We start from the raw sequence: 13371 nt of genomic DNA, 5'->3' as shown, positions 1-13371 counted from the left end.
AGATTTAGGCTATTCAAAAATAGCAGATATACAAGCTCACAGCGTGTGATTTGGTGCTGCGCTGCAAGCTTGTACATCTGCTAGTTTTGTCTTCTTTTGAAAAAATCTTGAAAGTGTTCAATAATTTTGAATGGCCTCAGGTCTTAATGGGTTAAGGGGGGGCTGGATGTGCAGCGTACAGTCAAAGTTGCATAGAGATGATACTCTGTGCAGTGCATGGATTACTCACCCCATCCTCCTCCCTGTGTGGGTTCAGACGGTGAAATACTGCTTCAATAACAGTGCGTCTGGAGGGGAAAAACACACATGTACATGCACATAGTTATAAAGAGTTATGGTCCCTGAGTCAGGTCATATTCACTATATGAAGGTAAATGTGTTGCTTGTAATCAAATCTTACATAAACATTTAGGAAAACATTCAAAATGAAAATCTTTATATACAGTAGGCATACTGTATGTTTTTATATTTTATACATTTGTTTCAATATTGACCCTATAAGTCTTGTTATTTCATGGTCATGGATATTCTCGCCAAGATTTGCAGAAAGGGAGATATTAAAGCTGCAATCTGGACCTTATTTGAATGAATAACATTAACATATATGGTATAAAGCATCTGGTGACCCCTCCAAATTATTTGGTGACCGCTCTAGGGGTCTGAACCTCCATGTTGAGAACCACTGATCTAAAAGGCCATGGCTACTTTGACGGATGAAAGAGGAGATAAAGTATGTAAACAGTGCCAAGTGGAAGTAAATCATCAAAAAAAGAAAAATGGCAGTGCCACCTGGCTTGGTTGGGGAAAACAACTTATTTTACACACTTCTTTTTTTATATGTAGCTGCACTATTTGCAGTTGAATGCCTGAATGATCACAACGCTGGTCAAAACAACTTTTTCTCCCCAGCATTTTCAATGGCAGCGCTGATATGAGATTGTATTAAGTTTCCACCTCTCTGTAAAATCACACATTTTCATCTGTTCTGCTATCTGACCAGAACTCTTACCTGTCCTTTTAATGTTGAGTGTATACCGGTAGTTAACACATTCATTGCCAGGTATTAAATAATCAATTCATCCGCCACTGCCAGTGGTATTACCTTATATTGTCTTTTTGACGATCCAGCGATCTTTTTTTTTCAACCCGGATGTAAACAAACGATGTCTCCGTGGAAGGAGAGTCTCTTCTTTCCACCGGAACAAAAACATTGTAACCGCGATCGTCCGTTCTGTTGTTATCGGCAGTTGTATACAGCTTGTTTTCACCAAAAAACGCAATCTGTGAGAACGTCATTTCCGGTTCTATCCTTCTCTGGAAGTCAAGGCATAATTCATAGGTTGGCGAAGCGCGTCCTCTAGCGCAATCACTAAAATCACTGGGTTTTATTACATTGCTCTCTCACTGTTCACATATGGGATCAGCGCCCCCTGGCGATGATATACAGAAGCTTCACATTAACTCCCTCGGGCCAATCCTCATTGGCCCGGTGGGCCGTCAGTCGCTTTCCGGAAAACCCTCCCCCGAGGGTATAAAGGACCCGGAAAGCGGAAGTTACGTTCTCTTTCGCTTCTTCTGCCTCGATGAACACAGAGCTACTACAATCACATCTACGAAAACAGAACGGGCCTGCGGGGAATTCGACGATCTCGACAGCGACGAGTCGGTTTCTCAGTCCACCGAGAGTCCCCGGAGCTCGTTACTCTCCCTTTCCCTTCCACGGAGTGGAAAACTCTTTCCTCGATCTACACAGCGGACGCTGCAGCTAGCTTAGCCTAGCTTAACTAGCTTTCAGGCCTACCGGCTTTTTAGCTTAGCCTAGCCGGCCGGCTTGGCTTCATTCATTCTTCATCAGCATGTCTCGGCGTGCTCTTCCCACCGCGACGGATCGCCACGACCGGGGTCCCGCCATGGATTTACCCCCCCGTCGCCGATGCAGCACCCGCACCTGTGCCCAGCTGCTGGACGAGTGGGACACCCACGACCATTGCATCATTTGCCTGGGTTTCGCCCACGCGGACGCCGCGGCCTACGAGCAGCCTCCTAGGTGCTCTGACTGTGCCAGCCTCCACCCATCGGAGCTTCAGAATCGCCTGTTCAAGGCCGAGAGGTTCTACGTTCCTCCCCGTACCACGTACGAGGAGCCTGAGGAGTACGACGCGGCCTCCCGCTACTTCTCCTCCCGCAGACAGCCCGCCGCTTACACGGCCAGAGAGGAGGCTTTCTCTCGCCGGGCTCGCCCGTCTGCAGCAGCCGGCTCCGCCCGGGCCTTGGACCCACCGGATTGCTCTCTCCACGGAGGGGACGGACGCAGACCCGGTTTAAAATCAATCGGTCCCCGCTCCCGTTCTCCCACGAGGGGAGACAACGCAGCGGAACACAGCGGCGGCCCTCACCGAGCTAGCTCCCACTACTCTTCCCCGGCGAGGAGCGGGTGCTCAGGCAGAGATGATGGTGAGGACGAGACCCTCGCCACCTACCAGGTGGAACAGTACGACGACGGTGATGATTACCAGGTCGTTGACCAGGTCGAGGGGGACGGAGAGGTCGTCATCCTGGAGACGGAGGACCGCGGCCCTCCTCTCCCAGCTATCGGCCCACCGCTACCTGCAACGCCACTCGCCGATGCTGTACCTACGGTAATGGTGGAGACGGCTACAGCCCAGGTTGAAGCTGCACCTCCCCCGCCCGACATGAGCGAGGCTCCTTTGCTGGAGATCTACAAGCTGGCCACCGTGAGATGTGGTCTCAGATGGCCCGCGGACGAGGCCGAGGTGGCCCCCGCCAGCGCTTCCGAGTGGCAGGGACTTGGCTCCGTGGAGGAGAAGGTCCCAAAGAAGTGTAAACTTCCCCTGGCAAAGGGCTTCGCTGCCGGCCTCACGGGGTCTTGGAGCTCTCCTCTGGCTCCGGACTCCGATCCAAAAAAGCTGCGTTTTGAGATCGACTGCGCGGGCGCAGGCGAACTCGGCCTCTCGGCCTTCCCGCCCATGGACCGTAGTTTGGCCACTTTCATGCTGCACAGCCAGCCGCGCAGCCAGAAGGCGCCCTTCTCTACAACAAAGGAGACACCGTGCCTCACCACCGAGAAGGACGTTGCTGGATCCGCTGCCACGAGGGCGGTCTACAAGGCAACAACATCAAGCGCCAGGGCCCTCAATGCTGCTGCTCTGTTACAGGGGTCCCTGATGGTTCTTATGACGGAGGCGGGAAACGCCGCTACGCCACAACAACTGGCTGAGATGCGGCGCCTCCAGCGGGAGATTATGCTCCTCAATAAGAATACTACAGAATGGAACGGTAGAGTCATGGGAATGTGCGTCGCTCACGAGAGAGGACGTTGGCTAGATCACGTCTCCTTCAAAGGCCCGGACGACAAAAAGCACCTCCAGAACCTTAAGATAACCGCTGGCAACCTCTTCCATGGCGCAATGGTTTATCTCCAAGAAAGCACCGCGACGCGCAAAGCCCAGGACGAGGCGGCCATGTCCTGTTTACAGGCTCCTTCTGGACCACCTCTCTCTCGGCCCCAGACCCGTCCCTCGCGGCAGCCAACTAGGGGTAGGATGCCACAGGTCCGTCAGACCGGTTCGCGCCAGAACCAGTCCCATTCTGCTCCACCAGCCGCTGGCAGAGGCGAACAGCGCGAACGTCGGGACGATGACCGTGGCCGCGCGCGCCCCGCCAACAACCGGCCTCAGAGAGGCAGTCACAGGGGTCGCCGCGCCGAGCAGAATAAATGACACTGTCCAACCCTGCCAAGTGAGCAGGGACAATTTCTCCCCCGGTTCCCTCTCCCCCCTGACGGGGGATTTTCGACTGGATTTTGTGGCCACGGGCCTCCATCCACGCTCACCGAGGAAGAGGAGGAGATGTTCGACGGAGCGAGTGGAGACGGCGTTCGATCGCTCCCGAAGCCCCGCAAAGAAGCACACACACCCAGATGTACATTTTATGAAACACGATTTTGTGAATGTGCATGTTCCTGTGTCACCTGCCGCTGTATTTGTTCAAAATGTTGTTATGAAAACAGATTCTGTATTAAACAACCAAAAAATACAACAAAGCACAACCAAAGTACTAATGAGCCACCGTTCATCAGGGACCCCTCACGAGGGGTCCCTGGTGAGCGGGGGACACAACAAAGGCAAGATGGCGGGCCAAAACCGTCATCTCCTACACGGGTCACGCCAAAATTTTTCTTGGTCCACAAAACGCCCCAAGTTAAGACTAGGCCCCAATGTTGTTGTTCTGTCACAAGAGTCGGCCATTTTGAGGAAACACGTGTTGGCGCACACATTGGCTGTGAGCGAACACGTGACGCCTTCCAAGATGGCCGCGCGCATGAGCCCTCATGTAGCACCAAGCATGCTAACCAGGCTAACAAGCACAGCCAAGACGAAGGCTCTCACACTGGCCGCGCATGCGTACTCAGGAGTAACAACAAAGAGGGTTGCCGAGCCAACGAGCACGACAAAGATGGCGGCGCTCGTACACCCGACACAAATAATAACCCCTCCGAATCCGTTGTCGCTCCGCATCGAGCGATGGAAAGAATGCGACGCCAACCCTTGGGTGCTCCGTACAATAGCACGGGGCTACAGGCTGCAATTTTCCAGGAAACCACCCATGTCCAACAAAGTATTGTTGTCACACGCGAGTGGCCAAGCGGCGGTAACGTTACGAGAGGAGATTGCATCACTCCTGCTAAAGAACGCCGTGCGGGAAGTACTACCGGGAGAAAGCCGTCTAGGTTTCTACTCAAGATACTTCCTCGTCAAGAAGAAAGGAGGGGGGCTACGTCCCATCATGGATCTGAGAGCTCTCAACAGGTATTTGAAAACCTTTCAGTTCAAAATGTTGACGGCAGCAGCGTTACTACGCACGGTCCGCCAGGGCGACTGGTGGAGCTCAATAGATCTCAAGGACGCCTATTTTCATATCCCTATCTACCCTCCGCACAGAAAATTCCTGCGTTTCGAGTTCGAGGGTCATGTGTACGAGTACCTGGTCCTTCCTTTCGGAATGTCTCTAAGTCCCAGGGTGTTTGTGAAATGCACTCAGGCAGCGATAGCTCCCCTGAGGCGGAGGGGTGTCCGCGTCGCGACCTACATAGACGACTGGTTGCTGAGCGCGTCCTCGCGCCAGGAAGCGTGCCACCATACCAACCTGGTGGTGTCGCACCTGACCTCCCTGGGGTTCACGCTGAACCTAGCAAAGTGCGTGCTCACTCCGTCCCATCAGGCTACCTTCATAGGTATCGATCTAGACGCGGTTTCTCTCAGGGCTCGCCTGTCTCAGGAGAGGATAGCCTCCTTCCTGAGGTGTCTGGCCATGTTTCAACTGGGACACAGGGTCCAGTACAGGGTCTGCATGAGGGCGGCAGGGCTTATGGCCTCGGCCATCTCTCTAGTGCGCCTCGGCAGGCTACACATGAGACCTTTTCAGAGGTGGATGGGCTCACTCCGGATCCCAGCCACTCAGGGCTCTCGCCGCACGACGGTGTCCGCGGAATGCATGCGATCCCTCCAACAATGGAAAGTACCTTCCTTTCTATCGGAGGGCGTCCCGGTGGGGAGGGTCATCTCGAGAAAGATGATCACCACAGATGCCAGCTTGACCGGCTGGGGCGCAACTTGCGAAGGCCGGACGGCCAGGGGTTTGTGGGACCGCAATACGAGGACCGCCCACATCAACTTCTTGGAGTTGATGGCGGTTTTTCTGGCAGTGAAACACTTCAGGCCCCACATCGGGGGTTGTCACGTTCTGATCAGGACGGACAATACCACGACCATGGCCTACATCAACAAGCAGGGAGGCTTGAGGTCTCCTACTTTGGACGGTCTGGCACGGAGGCTGATACTGTGGTGCGACACGCACCTGAAATCAATCAGCGCCTCTCATGTACCTGGACTTCTGAACAGGGGTGCCGATCTTCTGTCCAGGGGCAAGGTTCGCTACTCGGACTGGTCACTGCACCCCGCGGTGGCGGACCAAATCTGGATCAGATTTGGACGGCCTCAGGTAGACCTTTTTGCATCAGGGGAGAACGCGAAGTGCTCACTGTTCTTCTCAATGAGCGGTCAGGCCCCGCTGGGCCTGGACGCCCTGGCGCACGAATGGCCAGGGGGGCTGCTTTATGCGTTCCCTCCACTGGAGCTGATCCATCCCACTCTGGAACGGGTCAGGCTCCGAGGCCTGACGGTGTTGCTGGTGGCTCCGGCAGGGGGCACTTGGAGGTCGGAGATAGCTCCCCTGCTATACGAGCGGCCTTGGCCCCTCCCGCTGCGAGAGGACCTGCTGCAGCAGGCCGGGGGCGAGATTCATCATCACAGGCCTGCAGACCTAGACCTTTGGGTCTGGCCTGTGAGAGGGACAATCTGACTGCGACAGGGCTGCCACCTAGGGTGGTGGCCACTATTCAGGCCGCTAGGGCACTCTCCACTAGAACCGTCTATGGGGCAAAGTGGAGTGTGTTCGAGGAGTGGTGTCTGGGAAGGTCCCCGGTCGTGGTCCCGTTCCAGGCCTCGGTCGCTGACGTCTTGACTTTCCTACAGGATAGATTGGATCTCGGGAATGCCTTCTCGACGATCAAAGTGTACTTGGCGGCCATCTCGGCCAACCATGTTGGTTTTGGTAAGAAAACCGTGGGGCAACAGCCCCTGGTGTGCCAGTTCATGAAGGGCGCGTTGCGTGAACATCCTGTCTCACGATCCTTGTTTCCCACGTGGGACTTGGTCCTGGTGCTCGACTCACTCTCTCGTCCTCCTTTTGAGCCATTGGAGACGGTGGAACTAAAGTTCCTCACGTTCAAGACGGTGCTCCTGGTTGCGCTGACAACAGCGAAACGGGTGAGCGATATGCATGCTCTTTCGGTGGCTCCGGAGTGCATGAGGTTCGCTGGTGATGGCAGCAGGGTTGTCCTCAAACCTAACCCGATTTTCGTTCCAAAAAACCACCTGGCGGTGGTTATGCCAACTGAGTTGGTGGCTTTTCATCCGCCTCCTTTTGCCTCAGATGAGGATAGGAGGCTACACTGTCTCTGTCCAGTAAGAGCCCTGCGGCTGTATGTCCAGAGGACTGCGGCCCTGACCCGCCCCAGCCAGCTCTTCGTCTCCCTGGGCCCTGGGCCTGGGGGACTGGCGGTGACTAAGTCCACAATTTCCCGTTGGATTGTGGAGGCCATCCGCCTGGCGTACGCTAGTAGGGGGGCCCCAGTGCCTGAGGGTCTGAGGGCGCACTCTACTAGAAGTGTATCGACGTCCTGGGCCCTCCTCAAAGGAGTGTCTATTCAGGACATCTGCACGGCAGCGAGTTGGTCGTCTCCTTCGACTTTCGCTGTTTTCTACAGCCTGAACGTGGCGTCGTCTTCTATGGCGCACACGGTTCTGGGCGTGGCTTCCACCTGAAGGTGGTTAGGTGCTTAGAACGGTCTTACAATCTGTTCATGCCCCTTACTTTAGTGTTGATGGCCGAAGGTTGGGCCTTAGATTAATAAGGCGGACTTCGGTCTGTCAGGGCCCCCCACTAACTAGACAGGCTGTGCCTGGTTTTTAGTTTATAAGGCAGACTACGGTCTGTCAGGGCCCCACTAAATGTATTGGTCTCTGCCTCAGACCCGGGGGGTCTGTTGGCACCTGGATGCCGTGGGCCCCGCCCCTGGGGGGGCGGGGCCCTGGTTCAGGTTGTGGGTATCGTGATTTGCGGTTACATTCAGGGGGTTTATGTCTCCCATATGTGAACAGTGAGAGAGCAATGTAATAAAACTATAGGTTACTTACGTAACCCCGGTTTTATAAATTGCGAACGAGCTGTTCACAAAAACACCCTTCTTTTTGCTCGGCAGAAGGAAGCTGGTGTGAAAGAGAACGTAACTTCCGCTTTCCGGGTCCTTTATACCCTCGGGGGAGGGTTTTCCGGAAAGCGACTGACGGCCCACCGGGCCAATGAGGATTGGCCCGAGGGAGTTAATGTGAAGCTTCTGTATATCATCGCCAGGGGGCGCTGATCCCATATGTGAACAGCTCGTTCGCAATTTATAAAACCGGGGTTACGTAAGTAACCTATAGTTTTTTTCCGCAATATTGACGCAACATGGCGCAATATTGCGTCTTTTGCGATGAAGTGTTGGATTTGAGATGACGCAATATTGCGTCCATGGCAGTCTTTTAAACGACACAATTAATTACTGCACGCATCTGAAGGACTACATACATACAATTTCATTTCATACAATGTACTGGTCAGTGGTCACAGCTTGCACTACAGTGATGCACAGCCGTTCTCGTCGTAATCCTGCCTCGCCCGCAATTATACATGGAATTGTATGTGGGTGTGGTGGACAGTGGACCTTACTTGCTGGCTAGGCCACCCCCTGGTGGCAGGTTGGGGATTGTTTCAGTGGTTAAGTTCCTCAGTACAGTCACCAGATCGGCCACGCCGTCCTCCCCTGACCGAGACAGGATCTCTACAACATGGTGAGACAGACAGGTCAGCAATTCAGCAATGTGGAAACACAGAGAGAGGGGGGCTTGCACAGAGAGGAAAGGAAAAATGTAATTGACGAAAGACGAAGAGTAGGAAGGGGAGATGGAAGCTGTACAAGTGAACTTGTCAAAATGAGAATTAGAAAGAGAGAGAGAGGCCTGCAGTCTAATGGTTGGGAGAGTGGCACAAGGCCAGTTAAATGTTCAGCCAGAGCATTCCTCTTTCTCTCTTTCTCTCGTTTTCTTTCCCTCCGTCTCTCCATCTGGCAGGAGCAGACAGCTCCCTGGGGCCAATCATTCACACTACTTCACCCAAACATTAGCCAAAAGCCTTAGCTTAAACATTCACACTCCATCATACACCTTACCGCAATCTGTTATGGCTTTCACACACTTGAAACTGGCGCAACGTTCATGGTCTCTGACTAGAGTTTGAAGTCATCCATCCACATTGTCCATGTCTTTATTCTGACCCAAACAATGAAAGGGCCTGCACTTACCTTTCCTCTCAATTCTATGCCCTGGTTTCTAAACGTACAGAGTCCCAAATCAAGCAAGTGCATAAACAAAAAAATGTCCCAGAGCAAAAAAGAATGTCAAAATGTGGTCCTGTGCTGAAATAATTGATGCTCCCTAGGGTGTTGTTGACTCACTACCTGTAACCAGGGAAGAGAGCCCACTGTAACTGACTGAGACTGAAGACTTGTTCAGTCATCCATAGAGAAGGACTGAATGAAATATATGACACGGAGAGGGGAGGAGAGCAGAAGGAATCAAGAGAGGGAATGCTTGCTTGAAGGGCAAAGCAGGTCAGCACCACATCATAATTCTGGCTCAGTTCTGGCTGACCCTTCAGTAAGCATAGACAAATCTATAACTTTTGATCTTTTGATTTTATTATTTATATCTATTTATAAATTAATAAAATATATATTTTTTAGTGCTAACAATTCAGTTTATTCCACAAGCGGCGGTTGCCAGCCGGAACACCATACATTAGATCATGTCTGGCCGGCTTTTTTACTTGACTTTTTATATTTTGCAAGATGCACCTCCTTCCTGATCATCCTACTACTCCTAATGCCAATGGCGAAAGGAGCTTTACATCCAATTATGTCTGAGCATTTGTCCCGAAAACAAAAGATATGCTATCTTCAACAGTTTTTTTGTGTACTAAATATTGTCAGACACCTGCAATTCATCAAGTTCAAGTTTATTATTAATCGTCACGAGTTTAAGAGCATCTGTCCTGATTCGATATTTACTTTCCTAGATAACACAACTGTGTGGTGCAAACTTCAATTAGCCTAAATGGATTACTCCAATGTAGGAAAGATAATAAGTCCCCTTGTAACACCTGCATTGCAGACATTATAGGCTGCATTGATTAGTGGGGGGGTTTTCATCTCACCTTCCACTCGTGTCTCGATGTATTTGTTGAGCTCTGCGTCTCTCCTCACTGCTTCCTCCGACACTTTGGGAGCGCCGGGCAAACACACTAACACAACACTCATGTTATCCCGACTCCCCTAGGAGGGAGGGAGGGAAGGCAGAGAAGGATGGGAGAGAGGGAGAGGGGGGAGAGTTAATCTGTGTGCGCTGAACGAGTGTGAAAATAAGAAAGAAAAGAAAAGAAAGAAAGAGTGGTCTGTGTTGTGTGAATTCTTTCATATTATGTTTTACCAAACAAAATGTTTCAGATTGCCTCTTTAAGGTGTATTAAGCCACAGTCAGACACATGGCACACTGAACATCAACATTCTAAATAAAAAAGATACAGTCTATAACATATATATGCTATAACACACGAACATGGGCACATCCACTCTCATACAAACACGCACCTTGTGCAGGCATGTGTCCACCACCTCATCGCAGACCCTCTCCAGGTCGTTGGACACCTCCAGCCTGGACCTGATGAACTCACACAGCTCCTCGTTGGACATGACATCCCAGATCCCGTCGCACGCCAGCACCACAAACTGATCGTGCTCTGGGGACCGCACCATCTCAACCACCTCCGGCTCAGGGCTCACAAGCTGCTCCGTGGGGCCCTTGCCATCCACGCACTTGTAGTCGAAGTCCCCCAAAGCCCTGGATACGGCCAGCGAGCCATTCACCCGCTGGATCATGACCGACCCACCGGCGTTCTGGATACGCTCCTTCTCTCTTGGGTTGCACGGCTTGTGGTCCAGCGTGGAGAAGCAGACCTGTGAGTTGCGGTAAAGGACGGCGCGCGAGTCACCGCAATTTATGAAGAACATGTGGTCGGGGGAGAGTAGCACGCCAACGGCCGTGGAGCCACTGCGGTCCATACCGTTCCTCAGGTCAGAGAAGCTCCTCATGTGCTCGTCAATGCGCAGGAAGCCAGCCCGGATGCCAGCCTTCACCGCCTCCACTTTGGCCTGGTCCAGGGCCGGAGAGTCCCCCGCGGAGCCATCTGTGCCAGACTGGGCGCCCTGCGTCCCCACCCCCGCCAAGCTGGCGCTGATCATATGCTCCAGGAGGTGTTTTGAGCAGTAGTTGGCCACCCTGGAGCCGGCGTGGCCATCGTAGACGCCGAAGAAGGACCAGTCGGCCAGGCCGGGGGCGGGAAGTCCCACTGCGGCTGTGTGAGCATCCTCCATCTCCACCCGCCAGCCCTGCATGGAGCTCAGACCATAGCGCAGCCCGTTGCCCTCACCGCGTGTGTTGTGCTTCTCCGTCTTGGGCTTGTCCAGGAAGGCCCCCATAGCTCTGGCCTACAGAGTCCACCACTACCTAAAGTATGGAGGAAGACAGAGAGAGTGAGATAAATACACACTTCCACAGACAATGGATTCACACTGACTGTTGAGCAGTTTAACTTCAACTTTATTTGTCCCCGAAGGGCAATAGGTTTTGCAGCATAGAGTGCAACATAAAAAATGAAATCTAGTTAAGGTAGCACAGACTCAGCAACACTGCATCAATGAACAAGCATAATCATAACTGTTATAGGAACAATACAATGATGACTAGTAACTGGTCATCCCCTTTCATAAAGTTTGACCAGCAAAAACAATAAATGTATCCTTCTGATGTCCCCCTAATGTCCTGGTCTGCATTCTCTTTATTTTCCTAAATATAAGGTGAGATAGTGTAGGTGAGGTGGGGTGGAATTGTTGCTCTTTGTTTCCTTTCCTCCTTATTGTCAGTGTTCTTTTTATTGCAAGTGTTGTTTTTTGTTCTGTCTGTTTCATTGGTGGTTTTATATTATTTGTATGTTCTGCATACATTTAAAAACCTGCAGATTCCTACTCTGCATTACCTTTCATTTTGTGCTTGTGATTCTCCAATAAGTCCTATTTGACCAAAAATAATATTTTAGGCGTAACCCTAACAGTATAGGTTAATAATACACTGTGACTCTCCTAATCTACTCTTGTGTCCAAGAACAAACAAGTACCCTTGTGAGCCAACACTATAAAACAAACAGAATGAAGAATGCTTGGCTCACATGGTAGACACATGGTACTTCCATGGGATTAGGCCAGTGGTTCTTGGACATTTATATGTCAAGAGGATCTACAAATTGATACGTATTAAGCTGCGGACCCCCCCCCCCCATTTGAAAATATGTAGTGCCAGGGACCCCATAAGAGAAGATTTTAGTTGTTAGATTAGATTAAGTACAGAATTATACAACTGTCAGTGGGGAGAGAGAAATCTACTGTCAGCGGGGAGAGAGAAACCTATGGCCTGAATACTCTTTCTTACACAGTACATTCTCTCATTGGATAGAATTCTAGCTGGTGTAACTATAGTGAGATTAACCACTTTCAACCTCATGTCCCCATTTTGTGCACGTCAAGTCGTCACGCTGTGAGCTTGTAGATCTGCTATTTTTGCCGTTTTTGAGACGTTTCATGTCCTATGGTACTGTGAAAAAGTGTCTTCTGAGAAAGTTTATCCTTTTTGGATTACATGTTTCAGTGTTTCATGGTATGGCCTACCATGTCTCCAATACTCCACAAATGCTGTCCTTGAGGTGCTGTGATTCAGTATTTGTTGCACCAGTCACAAAAATATACCAATTTATGTGTGTTGAGAGAGAATATCTTTAATCTTTCATAACTAGCCTAGGGTTTTCATAAGTCTTTTCTGTTACTGTTCACTTGCTGAGTCTAAACTAATAATTCAACCAAAATAGTGATCATAACGCATCATACTCCAGAAATAGCCCTATTGCCTTTCTCATGCTCAGAGAGATTGGATAGCAACCTTAAAAGCTTCTTTGGCCAGAGGTAACAGACTGCTAAGAGCATTAACAAACTGTGGCGCAATGGAAATGATGCATAGAATTATCTGTCCCTGACTGCATTAGCTAAATGAATAGCAATATCAGCCTCTTCCAAGGGAGTGGTAAACCCACATCTAGCTCATGTTAATTGGCTATGTAATGACACTACATATAATGGCTCTTAACATTGGAAAATTGCTCTCCGACTTGTGCAGAATGTCAGAGAATGGCAATAAACGCTCATTACAAACAAGTTAATGGCCGGTTAGCCTATGAAGGGATGTGAAAACTGCACTATGACAGTTGTAAATGTTTTTATTGAGCTCCGGCCATCAGAAGAATGATAAGAGTTCAGGCTATAATAAGTGACAGGTCGAGTTTTTAACAACTTTATTGAAGTACAACTTTGTCCCATCCAGCCTTGAATAGTGTGTGTGTGTGTGTGTGTGTGTGTGTGTGTGTGTGTGTGTGTGTGTGTGTGTGTGTGTGTGTGTGTGTGTGTGTGTGTGTGTGTGTGTGTGTGTGTGTGTGTGTGTGTGTGTGTGTGTGTGTGTGTGTGTGTGTGTGTGTGTGTGTGTGTGTGTGTGTGTGTGCGCGTGTATATGTATATTTGTGCATATGTATATG

At 50.8% G+C, this 13371-nt stretch overlaps 1 protein-coding gene across 1 annotated transcript in view; it reads right to left on the bottom strand.

The window, feature by feature from the left end:
- ppm1ba (protein phosphatase, Mg2+/Mn2+ dependent, 1Ba) overlaps positions 1 to 13371 on the bottom strand; it is a 29650-nt gene that overhangs the window by 9408 nt on the left and 6871 nt on the right. The window contains exons 2-5 of the mRNA XM_084076698.1: positions 10328 to 11243; positions 9895 to 10012; positions 8353 to 8464; positions 230 to 287 (exon numbers count right to left, since the gene is read on the bottom strand). Coding sequence (XP_083932824.1) covers positions 230 to 287; positions 8353 to 8464; positions 9895 to 10012; positions 10328 to 11215 — 1176 coding nt within the window. The 5' untranslated portion in view covers positions 11216 to 11243. The remainder of the gene's footprint in view (positions 1 to 229; positions 288 to 8352; positions 8465 to 9894; positions 10013 to 10327; positions 11244 to 13371) is intronic.

The sequence above is a fragment of the Gymnoscopelus microlampas genome (assembly GCF_963454915.1).
Source record: "Gymnoscopelus microlampas genome assembly, chromosome: 13".
In the NCBI taxonomy this organism is placed as follows: domain Eukaryota; kingdom Metazoa; phylum Chordata; class Actinopteri; order Myctophiformes; family Myctophidae; genus Gymnoscopelus; species Gymnoscopelus microlampas.
This window is presented reverse-complemented; position numbering and strand designations above follow the sequence as displayed.